The following is a 15,203-nucleotide window of genomic DNA, read 5'->3' on the forward strand; positions in this document are numbered from 1 at the left end:
AACGTACAACATTTCCCTCTGAAATGTACTGCAGTAGAAGTATAAAGTAGCAGAAAAGGCAAATACTTACGGAAAAGATTATTTTCAAACTGAAAATTATGAGTGGAAAGGAAAGTTAACCCTTGGATTGTCTTCCATTCGACATCGTCCGCCTGCCCCGGGTGTTAAAACTGAAAATCAACACTTTTTCTGAAGTTTTTGTCTCTTTTTCGACACTTTCTGGTGCTTTTTTCAATGTGTTTGGTGCTTCTAAACTTCTTAACGATTCTTTTCACTACCATGTATAAACACCACTAACACCAACTTATTACCAGTTTTACAAATATTTTTGGAATTCATGGTCAATAAACCTTATTTATAGGAAATTATACCTAATTCAAAATGCAAAAATTATGAATTATTTAGACTAATATTAAAGGAAGGATAATAACAGAAGGGTCAACGTTCAGTAGGGATACTGTTTCGAAACATTTTCATTTATAAAATCTATAAAATTTAAACACCCAAAATTCACTGAAAGTAGAAGTCCAATCTTTTGTTGTACTTACGAAGGGCGTTGTATGGAATCATCCATGTTGTTTTTGGGCAATCAAAATTAGGTATAGTTTAAAAAGAAACCCATATTTCTGATATAGACATTTAGAAAACGGGTCAAATTTGACCCGAATACAACACAAGGGTTAATGACTTTTCTCCATTTCTCTCGTCCCTATCCCTTTAAGAGGCGGCGGAAGTGTACGGATCCTAGAGGAAGTGGAGCCTGACATGCTCAATCGACATCTACGGGCTCAATCCCCCCCCCCTCCCCCGTGTTTAAACCTAAACGGATGTGTTAGAAATTCAAGAGATTCACAATTATTACATAGACTACTTTTTATATTACTTTCGTATTCATGTTCTTACGCTTATAAAGTTGTTTCACCTTGATTAAAAACCCGAAAGCTATCGGTATGTTTTGTGAGACTGGAGGATACGAGAAGGAACCTGGCAACACAAGCTGTCATTTCTCCGGCGCGGGAAAATCGTAAACAACACACAGCGGAAGAAATCCCTTTAATACAGTTTTCCAACATGATACTTATGCCCTACACATGTAACGCTTTGTCTTTTTGAATCGCTATAACTTTTATTATAGACGAAGAAGAAGCTAAAGTTATTAAAAATCAAGGGTTTCGCTGCTAAATCCTGAAAAACGCCAGCAATAATGTCGCGATAATAACGTTAAGTTAGCTAACGTCATCTAACGTTATCGTGTTGCTGTAACGGTAGCTGTCGCCCGACAGGCGTTATGCTCTAACGTTAAATTATGTAAGTTATGCAATAAATTAAAGTTAGATAATTCTGACAGGTAACGTTACGTATCGGCCCTGTAGTTGGCGTTAGCATGGATCGATACAACGAGGTGAAACTGCAGCTGAAGAGCTGGGAGCAGGGGTTCGTCAAAGACCACCAGAGGAAACCAAACAAGGTAGCTAATTTAAACGCTACTTAAACATTAGCCGAGAGTTAACAGGAACCAAAATAATGTGAACCCATTGCTTTGGTTCACAATAACAAGATATGTTGCATGGTTATGCATGTCGTATGTTTTTTGTTTTTTATTGTTGTGGTTTCGTTATTGTTCTGTTGGTCCCAGGACATGTCATTGCTGTTACAGTTTCCCTTTTTTCCACAATAGTTAACTATTAAAATGGTCTTTAATTTCCAGGAGGACATTGATCAAGCTCCAGAGGAGACCAGGAGTGAGTATGATCCATAACTTGCAACACAGATAAACAGAAGTATATCTAGTCCATCTCCAGCATAGATGATCTGTTTAGAGACAGAAGCATGTTACATTATGTATCTTTATTCCAGAGCTGTATAAAGAGTACCGCAGTTTGAAACAAGCCAAAGAAAACAGCAGCAGTGATGCAGCCAGCGGACATGCTGAACAGCCCAGATCTACAGCTGAGGTCATAACAGTCCAGAAGGTACTAAAGAAAGTGTGTTTGTGACTGTGTTTTCTTTGTAGAAAAAAACCCATAGACAAGTAAAGCTATTTGTTGCCTATGCATGTGTCTATCTGCTTTGATTGATCTATGTAGGACGGGGACTGTTGGGGTGCCCATCTAAACCGCAGTTCACAGCCGGCATCTTCTCCCAGACTGACATCAGAGGAAAAAGACAGTCTTAAGGCCTCTGCCCAATACTATGGACTAAAGCTTAAAAACAACCTGGTGACACTCAGTAAGGTGAGGCACTTTGGAAAAACCTGACCACACCACATTATAGAAAGAGAGAGAATGTACACTTAAACATGTGGCCTTCGTCATTGTGCTACGATTAAGTGACAGACGGGTCACATTAACAATTATATATTTGGTTTCTTTTTATATTCCAGGAAAGACCTGTCTCACTGAGGAAATCAGTCCTTCCCGGTCGATTGCCTCTAAACTCCTTGAAAGATCGACAAACTGGACAGACAAACAGCCCTGTTGCTGCCACTGTCAAAACCACTTTCACTGACCCTGAATCCAGCCCTTTTACACCAAGGTGATAGTTGATTATTTTATTCGACACACATTTTTCAATGTTTTTGATTTTCGGCAACCATTTTCTAAAACTCAGATACTTTGTCTTTGTTTCGATGTGCTTAATAGTGCTGTTGTTACATCTTTAACAGCCACTACTGTGACTAAACTTTTGACAATTTGGAAATGGATGTACCCAATGTTGTGTTAATTATGTCCTCCAATGTCTTTCAATCATTTTTTAATGACTTTTGCAGCTCACCTATGTCCCCCATATTTACTTGTATTTCATGCACTTTATCAACACTGCCAATAGTTGTGGTGCTGCTATCTTATGTTTCCAAGCCAGATAGCCATTACAAAACGTTTGTTCGAATAGAATGACGAGTAATGGCTCTCAAATGTTTTGTGTGAGCTTTATCTGTAATTTTGTCCTTCTTTACAGAAAATTTAAGACTTGCCTGGGATCCCTGGCTTCAAAGACACCTCAGAAAGTGGAGCCTGAAGAGCCGTTTGAACCATTTGAACCTGTCAGAGAGTCTTGTGAAGAGCCTGCAAGTGCTGCCAGTAGTTGTAGTAGTACTAGTAAAGTTATTAGTTCAGAAAATCAAAATGTCTCAAGTGTAGCTCCCTCTCCAGCCAGATCTTCTGCATCATTATCTTCTCCATGTAGTGTAGTAGGAACTTCAAGAGGAGGTGTAGGAGCCACAGGAAAGTTAAATGAAAGTATAGGAGCTTCAGGAGACAGAAAACAACATGTTGAAATTTTAGTAACTCCACATAAGGGTATTAGTGATGCAGATGTTGGAACTTTGATTAGCTTGAGAGGAAGCCCTCGGGTTCTTGGAGGTTTCAGAGGAGGAATGGGAAGTAGAGGCATTGGAGTAAGGGCTTCCCCTGCCAGCAGACTGAGTTTTGTCGACAAGAACTGGCTAGAGAGGTGTCAGGTGTTTGGAGAGATGGGGGCTGAGGTGAAGCCTGGAGCAGGCAACCAGGAGATAAATCTGGAGAAAGAGGGAGAAAGAGGAAGAGAAACGGAAGGGAAAATACAAAGAGATGAAAAAGAAGAAATAGATGCAGAGGGAGAAAGCAGAGAGGCAATAGACTTGGGAAGAGATACAGGGCTTAAGAGCATTACAAGTGACAAAACAGTCAGTGATAGTGCACCGAAACCTTCTCTACAACACACTGGAAAAAGCAGCGGAGGAGGGAAAGAAAAAGCGAAAAGGAAGGAAGGTGAGGAGATGGAAAGAGGACTGTCGCCACCTTTAACGCCAGAAGACGACACAGAGACCAGTCACAAATCCAAAGGTACAAAGAAGAAAGGGAGGAAAAGGCAGAGGGAGGAAGAGAACGTGCAGGGAGAGACAGAGGAGGGAGGAGTGAAGAAGAGACGTAGGAATGGCAAAAAGAAAGAGGAGAGCTCTGATGTAAACCCCAGCCCAGCTCAAGTAGGAGGGAAGAAAAGGAGAACCAAGAAAAAGGGAGATGCAGACGCAGAAGAAGAGAAAGAAACCAAGGAACCCAAAAAGGTAAGTCAGTTAATTTGTCTTCATCACCACATACTGTGCATACTGTTCAAATTAGTGAAACATAGTATTATTTCTGTCAAGGTCCCTCAGGAGAACTTGTTTGGTGAAATAGAGGAGGAATTGGCAGCCAAGAGAATGTATCACAGTCAGCCTGTCAGAGCCAGGTAAGACGACACATGTCCTACTGTGTTGAAACATTTCTATTTGTATTCTGTGTACAAACACGTCTTTATTTGTACAGAGGCATGAAAGCCACAGAGGGTAACTTTGTGAAGATAAATCTGAAGAAGAAGTCTCATGTCAAAGGATACGCACTCAGAGGTGCTGGTCTACGCAAACAGGTATGCTTTGTGTAAGTGGCACTGATGTGTCTGGGACTGATCGCTAGTGTTTAGAGAAGTTGTCTTATAATCAAATATTAAGGGTAAAACTGAACTCAGTGCTCACTCAGTGAATGATGCACTGTGTTCAGCGTTAAGAATCTAAATGATAAAACACACTTGTTTGTTGTGTAATTCCTTGCCAAATAAATCAGCTGTGTTTATTGCTTTTAGAAAATAAGGCAATAAGTATACACAACCTGTCTTCTGAGGAATGGCTGTATTTGTGTGCCTTTTGTCAAAGAAATCTAAACCATACATCAGTTTTACATGACTTATCACAATGTTATCAGTCATAAATCTACTGTGTTTCAGATGTACATGCAGAAGTTCCAGCTGAAAGGCGAGCGGTTTGGTGGAGCTGGTGGAGGATTTTTTGGCAGAGGAAGGAGGGGAGGATTCAGAGGGGGGCTCAGTCGCCAGGGTGACACCTGCTACAAGTGTGGAGGGACCGGACACTGGGCCATGGACTGCAAGGGACGAGGTAATACAAAGTGATGCGTATTCACAAATAAATGATTGTTTAATTTACTTGTTTGACAAAAAACTAATACTTTTTTTATTGCTGATAATTCTGTGGGCAGTTGTTCATCTCCTCAATTAATGTAATCACTTTTTGGTGTCAACTAAACAATACTGATTACGTTATCAGATCATTAAATGCACATAGCTGGCTGACCAGCTGTAGTATGAGCTACAGTCCTGTGACCACTTTTTGAAAGGACAGCCTATTTGCCTGAACATATCAGGACCATGCGATGGATTCAGCTGTTTTACACAAGACTGTAAAATATCACCTCTGCATTGGTGGTATTATTGAACAACTCTGTTTTGCAGCCCCTCCCCCTCCTGTTCCTGAGGACCAGCCTGCTGAGGAGGAGCTGTTTGAACTGCCCACCCTGGAGGAGGTTGCCAGGGCAACAGGCACACTGCAACCTCAGCCACTGGGTACGCCTGTTGTTGAACTTTCTGTTACTGAGCATGCTGCTTTCCACCTCAGCTAACCAGTTTTTTTGTGACAGTGTTAGTTCTAAATATTGGGAGTTTTTTTCTCCTCTGCATGAATGTAGTTTTTCAGGTTTGTCTGTTTGTTAAATAAATGTGTCCAGCCCCCCCAAAAAATTAGTGACAACAATATTTAATGCAACTTAAATCAACACACGCACACCACACACAAGCCATGCAACTTTGCAAATCAGATCTTAAAGTGCCCATATTATGAAAAAAACACTTTTCCTGGGATTTGGGGTGTTCTTTTGTGTCTCTGGTGCTTCCACACACATACAAACTTTGAAAAAAATCCATCCATTCTGTTTAGAGTGAGACACGGTTTCTGAATGTGTCCTGCCTTCAGTCTCTGGGTGAGCTGTTCCAAATCGGCACGGCTTGTGACGTCACAAGCCGAAACGAGCAGGCTAACCGCAACCATTAGCTCGTAGCGTTAGCATGCTAACGCTAATGCTAACGCTAGCATGCTACCTCGTTCTCAATAGCAAAGCACTGCTACAACACACACAAGTTCACCATAATCTACAAAAGAACTACTTCCATGTGCGCCCTCATTTAGAAGTCTCCCAGCTAATCCTGCCTTGTAACTGACCGAAGTTGTAGAAACAGCCTTTCTTTTACTGTCTATGGAGCTAGCTAGCTGACATGATCTACATCTGAGCTACTGGGCATGTGCAGTGCAATCAAAGATAGTACAGAAGAAGAAGAAGAAAAGATGTCTCACTCTGTAGCTAAAACAGAGACCAGCTGAAAAGAGGATCTGCAGCAGTGAGAGAGAGCACTACAGTACAACACAAATATGGTGTTTTTTGAAAATTAAACCATGTAAACCTATTCTGGTACAACCTTAAAATACAATATGAACCTGAAAATGAGCATAATATGGCTGCTTTAATATTATTTGCTGTATCACAGGTATTTTTGTGTTTGTTTGGTGTGTGTATTTAAATCCAGATGTGTTTGTGTGTTCCAGTGGCGCCTCTCAGTATCACAGAGGAGCAGCCGTACCAAGATAAGGAGGCGGACAGTAACCATAAAGACGAGGTGTTGCTGAATGTAATCCGTCCTGACTATGAGCGCCCTGCTCCTCCACCACCAGTGGAACCACTTTATTATCTCACAGACGATGGGAAAGTCCAGGGTAAACACTCACTGTGTTGCTTATAATCAAGAACAACAAGATGAAAAAAAGACACAGGAAATTTGCTCATGTTAACTTTGTGGGAATGTGTGTCTGTTTAGAAACGCCTGCTGAGGTGTACGCAGCTCTGAAAGACATCGGCTACCAGTCGTTTAGACCAGGACAAGAAGAAGCCATCATGAGAATCCTGTCAGGTATGCACAGCATACACATATAAGAAGACACACACACACACACACACACACACACACACACACACACACACACACACACACACACACACACACACACACACACACCCACCTATAATCTCTGTATTCATGTTTGTCTCTCTTTCCCCCACTTTTTCCTGCAGGTCTCTCTACCCTCGTAGTGTTGTCAACAGGGATGGGTAAATCATTGTGCTATCAGCTCCCAGCCTTCCTGTACGCTAAGCGATCAAAAAGCATCACTTTGGTCATTTCACCTCTAGTGTCACTAATGGACGATCAGGTAAACACACACACACACACACACACACACACACACACACACACACACACACACACACACAGAGTGATAATTAATACATTTTGTCATACATGTCTTGTGTGTTTGTGTGTGTATAGCTGTCTGGCCTGCCAGCCAATCTGAAGGCAGCCTGTATCCACTCCAACATGACAATGAAACAGAGAGAAGCTGCCATAGAAAAGGTAACAGACACAAGACTCAAGACTTCAGAGTTTGAGGAACACTACAGTTGTAGGTTTTAAACTCTAACATCTTCCTTCGTGTCTCAAAGAGTAAAAAATATATACCACATTTCAAATCCAGAATCAAAAGCCATTCCCTTTTTCTGTAAACCGTACAGAGGTATTTTGATAGTACAGTAATGCAGTTTAAAGTGATTGTGATTCTCAGTAATGCAGTTTAAAACAAAGAGTAATCTTGGAAGTTTGAACTATCATATATTCAGCACATAATGTGCAATCTCCTTTCTCTGTTTCTCCAGGTGAAGTCAGGCGAGGTGTGTGTGTTGCTCCTCTCTCCAGAGGCTCTGGTTGGTGGAGGCGGTTCAGGGTCAGGGTGTCTGCCCTCCGCTCAGGAGCTCCCTCCTGTGGCCTTCGCCTGTATAGACGAAGCTCATTGTGTCTCAGAGTGGTCACACAACTTTAGACCCTGCTACCTGAGACTCTGTAAGGTGGGTTAATGATGGTGTTTGTGTCGGTTCCATACTTAACATTTTGATATTAATACTACTGTTGTTTGAAGGTCAGCAAATAAACTAACCATACAACAATAGGTACAGATACTTTTAGAAGATGTGAACGACCCAATTTCAGCACAGTTAAAACCACCTGCTTCAACACCAAGCTGCTCATTTTATAGCATATTTATAAATTTGGATCGTAGTTTTCTGAGGAATGGTGTTTCTCCTGATGATGGTAACAATCTTAAGCATCAGTGTTGGTCTATCTGCAGCCAGTCACACATAAACATCCCTGTATGAACTAATAATTGCCACAAAAGACAGTCACAAAAGACTATGTGTGTTTGTAGGTACTAAGGGAGCGGTTGGGAGTGCAGTGCTTGCTGGGACTCACAGCTACGGCCACACTGTCCACTGCTCTGGACATTGCGCGACATCTGGACATCACTGATGAAGACGGCATTGCAGTTCGATCTGCAGCAGTGCCTCCTAACCTGCATCTGTCCGTGTCCATGGATAGAGAAAAAGATCAGGTGTGATGAGTAGCATGTTTGTCTATGTCCCTGAGCATTGCAACGCAAAGTTGAAATGATGCTGGGTCTAAATGTTCCTTGACATTTTCAGAGGGCCTGAATTTGTCATCCATGTCAGATGCCATCTGCCTCATTGTGTCTGTCTAGAAAAAATTGTTCTCTTAATATTTCTCTCTGTCTCTCCCGTCTTTATCAATTAAGGCTTTAGTGTCCTTGTTGAAAGGTGATCGTTTTGGTTGTCTGGACTCCATCATCGTCTACTGCACCAGAAGAGAGGAGACAACTCGTGTGGCGGCACTGCTCCGGACCTGCCTGCAGGGGGTACTGGTGAAAGAAAACAAGCACACCAACAGCAGCAGACGGATACAAAACAACCCTGTAGGACAGAAAAAGAAAGAGCTGGGTAAGACTGGAATAATTCGTATTTGATTGATTAAAAACATATTTATCACTGAAGCGGAGAGAGAGAAACTTGTTAGGGGAAGGAGTGGAATGTAGCATGTCTACATCAGACATGCTGCATTTAAAACTAGAACATAGTATGGAAAGCTGCTGTATTACATCCCTTAAAAAGCATTTACTTTATTTGATTGTACATGTCTCTCTTTGACTTAATCACTCTGTCTATTGTTTTCTTACTACCCTGTGTTTTCTACTTTTAGCAAGGAAGAAGATTCGTAAACCGCTGAAATGGCAGGCGGAGTCGTACCACGCGGGCTTGTCAGCGTCTGAGCGCCGTCGTGTCCAGAACAACTTCATGTGCGGGGAGCTCAGAATCGTGGTGGCCACTGTGGCTTTTGGCATGGGCCTCGATAAATCTGACGTCCGCGGTATCATACACTACAACATGCCTAAGGTGGTCTAATTTATCTAAAGCAGAAGCTCCTCAAACTTTGTAATCACATTAAAACCTTTAGATGTAATCTGCAACTGTATCAGCTTTGATAACATTTTTGTGAACATAAAGCATAGGTAAATTTAAAAAAAACAATTTTACCACATTTAGCAGTTGTTCTGGAGCTTTTGATCATATCACATCATTTTCCTCAGCAGGAGGACTTTGCCTGGTTGTCATGGTGTGATGGATTTTCGAATTTCCATTAAAAACAATTAATAAATAAACGATGAAGATTCAAAATACCTGTTTTCTACCTGTTAAAAAAAAAACACAGCCAAACCAACCAAAACTCTGCTAAAACCAGGGCCCAACTCTTGTGTTTATCTGTTCCCTTTCTGGTAAATGTGTTACCAGAGCTTTGAGAGCTACGTTCAGGAGATTGGGAGGGCAGGAAGAGATGGAGACCCAGCACACTGTCACCTCTTTCTGGACCCTGAGGTAAGACTGTAGCTATCTGTATGGCTCTCTTCTCTTGTCTTCTTGGTGCTGTCACTTAAACAGCATATTTGAAGTATAAATATATTTTTTGTGTGTCTGTAGGGTGCCGACCTCCATGAGCTCCGTCGCCACATCTATGCGGACACAGTGGACTACTACACAGTAAAGAAACTGGTCCAGAAAGTTTTTCCGCCATGCAAATGTAAACAGATACACCAGAGACAACAGGAACTTGTAAAGGTAACTCTACAACTCTAACTACGTGTCTGTGTGTGTGTGTGTGTGTGTGTGTGTGTGTGTGTGTGTGTGTGTGTGTGTGTGTGTGTGTGTGTGTGTGTCTGACTGACTGACTGACTGACTGACTGTCTTCTACATACAAACTTTCCACTGAGTAAAAACTGTCTGTGTGTAAAGGACATTGAAGATTCGGAGCTTCTGGAAATGATGGATGTGTGTGATCAGGAGAACCTAAACCCTCCCACTCAGCAGGACATAGTACATACAGACACACCAGTAACCGCACAGGTAATAAAAAAATAATAATAGGTCTTTCATATCTTAACCTAATATCTCTTTAATTCTTTTTTCTTCAATCTTTCACCCGATAAAGGACAGTTCAAATTAAAGCAAATAAGTTAGCTGGAAAACTGTTTATAAATTATGTGCGTTTTTAGTGAGGACACATTTCACAAAGTTATATGAATGATTTGACCTTGTTTTCACTGCAAGGAGTCGTCCCATCCCGATGCAGCGGAGCTACCCCTCCATGAAGGTAGAGATGAAGGAAAGGAAGAGGAGGAGAGGAAAGAGGAGCAGACAGTCGAATACGAGGAAGCTGACGGTTCGATGAAGCACAGGAACGTGGAGGCGAAAGGAGCCGGTGATTGGCTAATGGACCAGGAAGAGGAGCGCAGTCAATGGCCCAGAGAGCGAGTGTGTCACACGCATGAAAGAGCGATTCCCATCCAAGAAACTGTGGAGGCTCTGGACATCACAGAGGAAGGTAAGTGGAAACATGACTGAAAATAGATGTTGAAGACCAATAGATATGTAAGTGGCAGGACAGGTAAACATACAGTACTAGGCCCCTATAGAGTATATTAAGAGAAATTGCCAAAAATACAGGCCCAGTCAAGTTTCATGAAGTAGTCACATGCCAGGCTTCAATGTACAATTAGAATACAGTAAAACGTGGTGGCTATAATGCTCCAAATGCATATAAAACAGTAATAGGAGAAACAAAACATAGGTGTCTCTTTTTTTCTTTGTGTGTTTGTGTATTTCAGGTGTAGAAACGCTGCTCTGCTATCTGGAGCTGCATCCTCAGCGCTTTGTCGAACTTCTCCACCCCACGCTGTCTGTGTGTAAAGCCAGCTGCTATGGCGGACCAAGACAGCTGCAGAAAATCATTAAAATGTATGGAATGTTTGTCATTCTTTAGGCTACTCCAGTACAAAACACTGAAAAAGATAGTGTGTGCACGAATATGTGTTTATTTATATAAAGATATGAATGTTGTCATTAGATATTTGAAATGGCAAAGATATATGTTGTTCAAATTTATCCTATTTTACTTAATTTATTTTGCCCCACAGTTGCCCTCCGATTGCTGTGGTGTTGGCCAGAAAGCGGATGGCGGGCGAGCGGGTGGAGACGTGTGATCAGCTGGAGTTTGATGTCGTCGAGGTTGCGGACACTATGGGATGGCAGCTTCCTCTTGTGAAGAGAGGACTCAGACAGCTGCAGTGGAGCAGTGGTACGTGTGAGCACTAATTTAAAGGCATGCATAGTTTGGAGCAGCCCATTACTCTTTTACTGACATTTCTTACCAATACATCTTTGTGTTAAATGTGGGTTTGGGTTTGTCAGGGTCTATAAGTTTCTATTGTCTTTTTTCTTTCCTTGATGTTGATTCAGTAGTCTTCAAATATATTTTTTATCACTCTGGGGTAGATTTTGGTTTGCAGAATTCCAAAACCTCAAGCAAGTATCCACACAGACACAAAAGCGCAAAACACATAGCAGGAAAAAGATGTCACTGTTATTACTGAATTAAATCAAGTCTGATGTAAAAGTGCACACGGTGCAAACAGTGAAGAATTTTACAGTTGTAGTTGAACTGGTTTTACTCAAACTGTCTACCTCTTACCCCCTTCCTGTGTTTGGGAAAACATTACCATATAAACTAACACTGCCACTAAAAAGTGAACAAATCGAAATGTATGAATGGAGACACTCAACAATTAATCACAAATATTTGTGTTTCAGTTGGCGGACGTAGCGGTGTCCACATTGAATTCTCCTCCTTGTCTTTCTACTTCCGTTCCTTTGGCGACCTTAGCGACGAGGAGATGGACAGAGTTTGTCAGTTCCTCCACAATCGAGTGCAGAACCAAGAGAGAACGCAGCTCTACCAGCTGACCGCCTGCTTTAAGGCCTTCAAAAGGTACACACACAGTAAATCTGTTTTTTTTTTTTTTTTACCCACAAGGTAAATTTATCATAAAAACCTATTTATATTTCCACAGCCTCAAAATGTTTTCTTTTTTTAAACTGCCAAAAGATAAATTGTTATCCTCCTTTCTCCTCGATTTATTTGCCTGTGTTGTTCCCAGATGGTTGCAACTGAACACATCAACAAATACCCAAAGTTAATGACAATAAAATCTGAATTTGTAATTCACTTACGATTTTGTAAACCAAGTCCATCTGTCACTTCATTCATGATGCATTAATGGGTGAGATTGTTGGTGAATTAGTGGTTTGCTAATGGATAATAGTTGTTTATAAAGGTTGCTACGAAATTATGTAAATCACGACTAATGTATCCCAATATAAAAGCTTTCACACCTTTAACACGTTAAACTTTTTAGAATGCCAACAGAGACAGTAGAGTCCCGCAAAATGTTTGTGTGTGTAACTTTGTGTGTAACTTTGTGTGTAACTCTGTGTGTGCGTTGTGTTGCAGTGTTGCGTTCCAGAGTGCATCGTCCTGTCTCGAAGATTTGGATGAGAGTCGCAGCCTGAAGCTAAAAGACCTTCTCTCTGAGTACTTCGACAAGAGGCGAGACCGAAGCCACATGCTCGCACCAGTGGACATCGAGGAGCTCGACAAATATAAGGTAAAACACACAGGATGATTATCGGCTGAATTTGTGTCTTGAATGTTCTGGATATTGTAGCTTACTTGTGTTTATGTGTGTGTTTGCAGTTGTTAGACTGGGAGAATCAGATTAGAGCCGACATCAGAAGTTTTCTTTCCAACCGAAGCGATGAGAAGTTCTCTGGAAGAGCTGTTGCTAGAATCTTGCACGGCATAGGTGAGAGAACACAAACGCATAGATCTGATGATGCTCTTACAAAATATACAAGTATGTAAGTTAGTAGGGGTGTAAGAAAAAATCGATACACTCGAGTATCGCAATATTTTATTTTGCAATAATGTATTGATTTTCAAAAAGGCAACAATAAATCTTTTTTTTTTTTACGTGCAAAAATATTCATGTAAGACAGTGGTTCACGTTTCTGTTTTGTTTAAACCCACTAGCGCTAGATGGCTATGCTGAGACGCACCACTAGTGTCCTTGCCTAACAGTGCCTAGCCGGGCCTGACTTTTTGCTAGAAGCTGACAATGTAGCTATGGCTGAACTTTGGCCTACTTTAGCATATAAAAATTTGCTCACTAAGAACCACAATCCCAAACTGGCAGTTTGATTTTCTGTGTACTGAATTGTTTACCTAAAGTAAACTTCTTTGACTTTTATGCACATCATGTCTTTTTTTAATATTAGTTTTTCTAAAATTATACTTAAAAAAATCCCAATATATCGCCTTACGCACAGTATCGAAATATATTGCAATATATTGAATCGTGACCCATCTATCGTGATACATATCGTATCGCTAGATTCTTGCCAATACACAGCCCTATAAGTTAGGAGATCACAGATGCCATTATGGAGGTTTAACTTGACCTTACAGGTTACGGCAGAGTGCAGAATTTAGATTTTTTTTCAACCAGCATATAAACCATGTAGCTTTATTCTAATGAAATGACTTTAACAATTCAGCGCCTCAACTACAAACAGCTGTGAAAATGATCAAAAGGACTATTAACCTCTAGAGGGTGTTATAGGATCAGCGAAAACATTGTGAGTTTACAGTTTACTTTTAATCATGCCAGGGAGAGAAACCCACCACCTTTAGCGTTCTCTCTCATACAGGCAGATTAATTTATTTCTCTACACTAAATAAATCCCCTGCTCTTTTTCAAACTGTCTTAACTCTCCTCTATACATGGGGTTTAATTATGATGTTGTCTTCTCGAAAGTGCTCTTATTTTACGCAGGCGTGGTCACATCTTCACGAACCTTTATCGCAGCTGTCCAGCAAACCTGTTACGTGCTCCAGCTTTGTTGTCATTATTTCAAAAGTCTTTTCTCTTCCTACTCTTTATTTGTCTCAGGTAAGAAAACCTTGACCTGCCTTGACCGTCTAGATTTTTGCAAATTACAATAGGTGTGAAGTTACCCCTGTATCCAAAGTGAGTCAGCCAGCCGTTTGCGTGGAGCCTAATTTAATCTGTAAAAAAACCCTGAATAAATTCTTCTAACCCCAAACAACAACGGAATAAATGCAGGACTATGTTGTATTTTCATAAATATATTATATATAATGTCAATAAAACCAAATATTTTGCCAAAAGTTTCTATAATCTGAGCCTGGCGTAAGTGCAGTTCTCAGCTGTGGATCAACGTATGTGCTTCATTTAAAGACTTGTATACTGTATACCCAATCTCTCTTTCAGCCAGTCCTTGTTATCCTGCTCAAACCTACGGCAGGGACAGACGCTACTGGAGGAAGTACATCCAGTTTGACTTCAACCAGCTCATCAAACTGGCCACCCAGGAGATCATTCGCTTCAAGTGAGCAACCAAATGTGCGCACGTACACAGGTCTGCACACATGCACTTACTCGCTCACTCATACTCTTGAGGTTATTTTTGTTTCTTATATCACTGTAATATAATGTTATTCCATCATGTTGAATTGTTTAATCTGTGTAGTTTTCTACAATGTATAGTTTTCTACATATACATAGTATACATACACTTTTTTTCTTTGTATATTGTAATTAACAAATAAAGTTTTTCTGTTTTAGCTTGGTCTTGCATTGACATTATTTATTTAAAATAACTCAGGAATATCTCCATAACAGATTTGTGTTGCACAGATAAATAGCTCTTATCCACTTTTGGTTTGGTTAGTACATGAACTCAAATTTCAGAGAAAATACAGTCCTGACCCAGAGATGAACTTATATGAGGAAAATAGGAAAAACAAAGTGGGATTTCTCTTACTATTGTACTGTAGCAATGCCACTGTTGACTCAAGAAACTTTAAACATATGATAAGAATGCAAATTATTAACTTGAATATATTGTAGCCCCTGTTTGAAACTTTAACCATTAAGTTTCTGAATTAGTGTGTTGGATTTTCCTCGATTTCTCTTACCGTTGTTTAATGTTAACTTCAGCAGACGTGAACCTTGTGAAATATAAACATTCAGA

The 15,203-nt window shown here is 40.6% G+C and overlaps 1 protein-coding gene across 3 annotated transcripts; it reads left to right on the forward strand.

The window, feature by feature from the left end:
* Positions 1–687: 687 nt before the first annotated feature.
* recql4 (RecQ helicase-like 4) lies at positions 688–14,769 on the forward strand. 3 transcript variants are annotated; one of them, XM_035993250.1, is made up of 28 exons: positions 690–1,468; positions 1,709–1,742; positions 1,858–1,973; positions 2,088–2,234; positions 2,384–2,535; positions 2,962–4,045; positions 4,127–4,209; positions 4,287–4,386; positions 4,741–4,909; positions 5,263–5,373; positions 6,407–6,574; positions 6,676–6,768; positions 6,930–7,066; positions 7,183–7,266; positions 7,566–7,754; positions 8,114–8,296; positions 8,498–8,699; positions 8,959–9,152; positions 9,549–9,632; positions 9,735–9,872; positions 10,047–10,157; positions 10,362–10,635; positions 10,919–11,048; positions 11,228–11,388; positions 11,901–12,078; positions 12,601–12,754; positions 12,844–12,952; positions 14,441–14,769. In XM_035993250.1, the coding sequence occupies exons 1-28, from the start codon at positions 1,385–1,387 to the stop codon at positions 14,560–14,562; spliced, it is 4,791 nt and encodes a 1,596-aa protein (XP_035849143.1). In that variant the 5' UTR covers positions 690–1,384; the 3' UTR covers positions 14,563–14,769. The 3 variants fall into 3 exon arrangements, 2 of the variants coding, with proteins under 2 accessions (XP_035849143.1, XP_031152004.1); XM_031296144.2 differs by having other exon boundaries at positions 1,385–1,468; positions 2,959–4,045; XR_004895411.1 differs by lacking the exon at positions 14,441–14,769 and having other exon boundaries at positions 688–1,468; positions 2,959–4,045; positions 11,974–12,078; positions 12,844–12,862.
* The last annotated feature ends 434 nt before the right edge of the window (positions 14,770–15,203 follow it).

This window comes from Sander lucioperca, chromosome 16 (genome assembly GCF_008315115.2).
Source record: "Sander lucioperca isolate FBNREF2018 chromosome 16, SLUC_FBN_1.2, whole genome shotgun sequence".
Classification (NCBI taxonomy): domain Eukaryota; kingdom Metazoa; phylum Chordata; class Actinopteri; order Perciformes; family Percidae; genus Sander; species Sander lucioperca.

Excerpts from the sequence above, each read along its gene's own strand:
- recql4 (XM_031296144.2), top strand. The coding sequence starts at position 1,385 with ATGGATCGATACAACGAGGTGAAACTGCAGCTGAAGAGCTGGGAGCAG. Across the intron at positions 1,469-1,708 it reads ACCAGAGGAAACCAAACAAG|GAGGACATTGATCAAGCTCC; the intron begins GTAGCTAATTTA and ends TTTAATTTCCAG. Across the intron at positions 10,636-10,918 it reads TCTGGACATCACAGAGGAAG|GTGTAGAAACGCTGCTCTGC; the intron begins GTAAGTGGAAAC and ends TGTGTATTTCAG.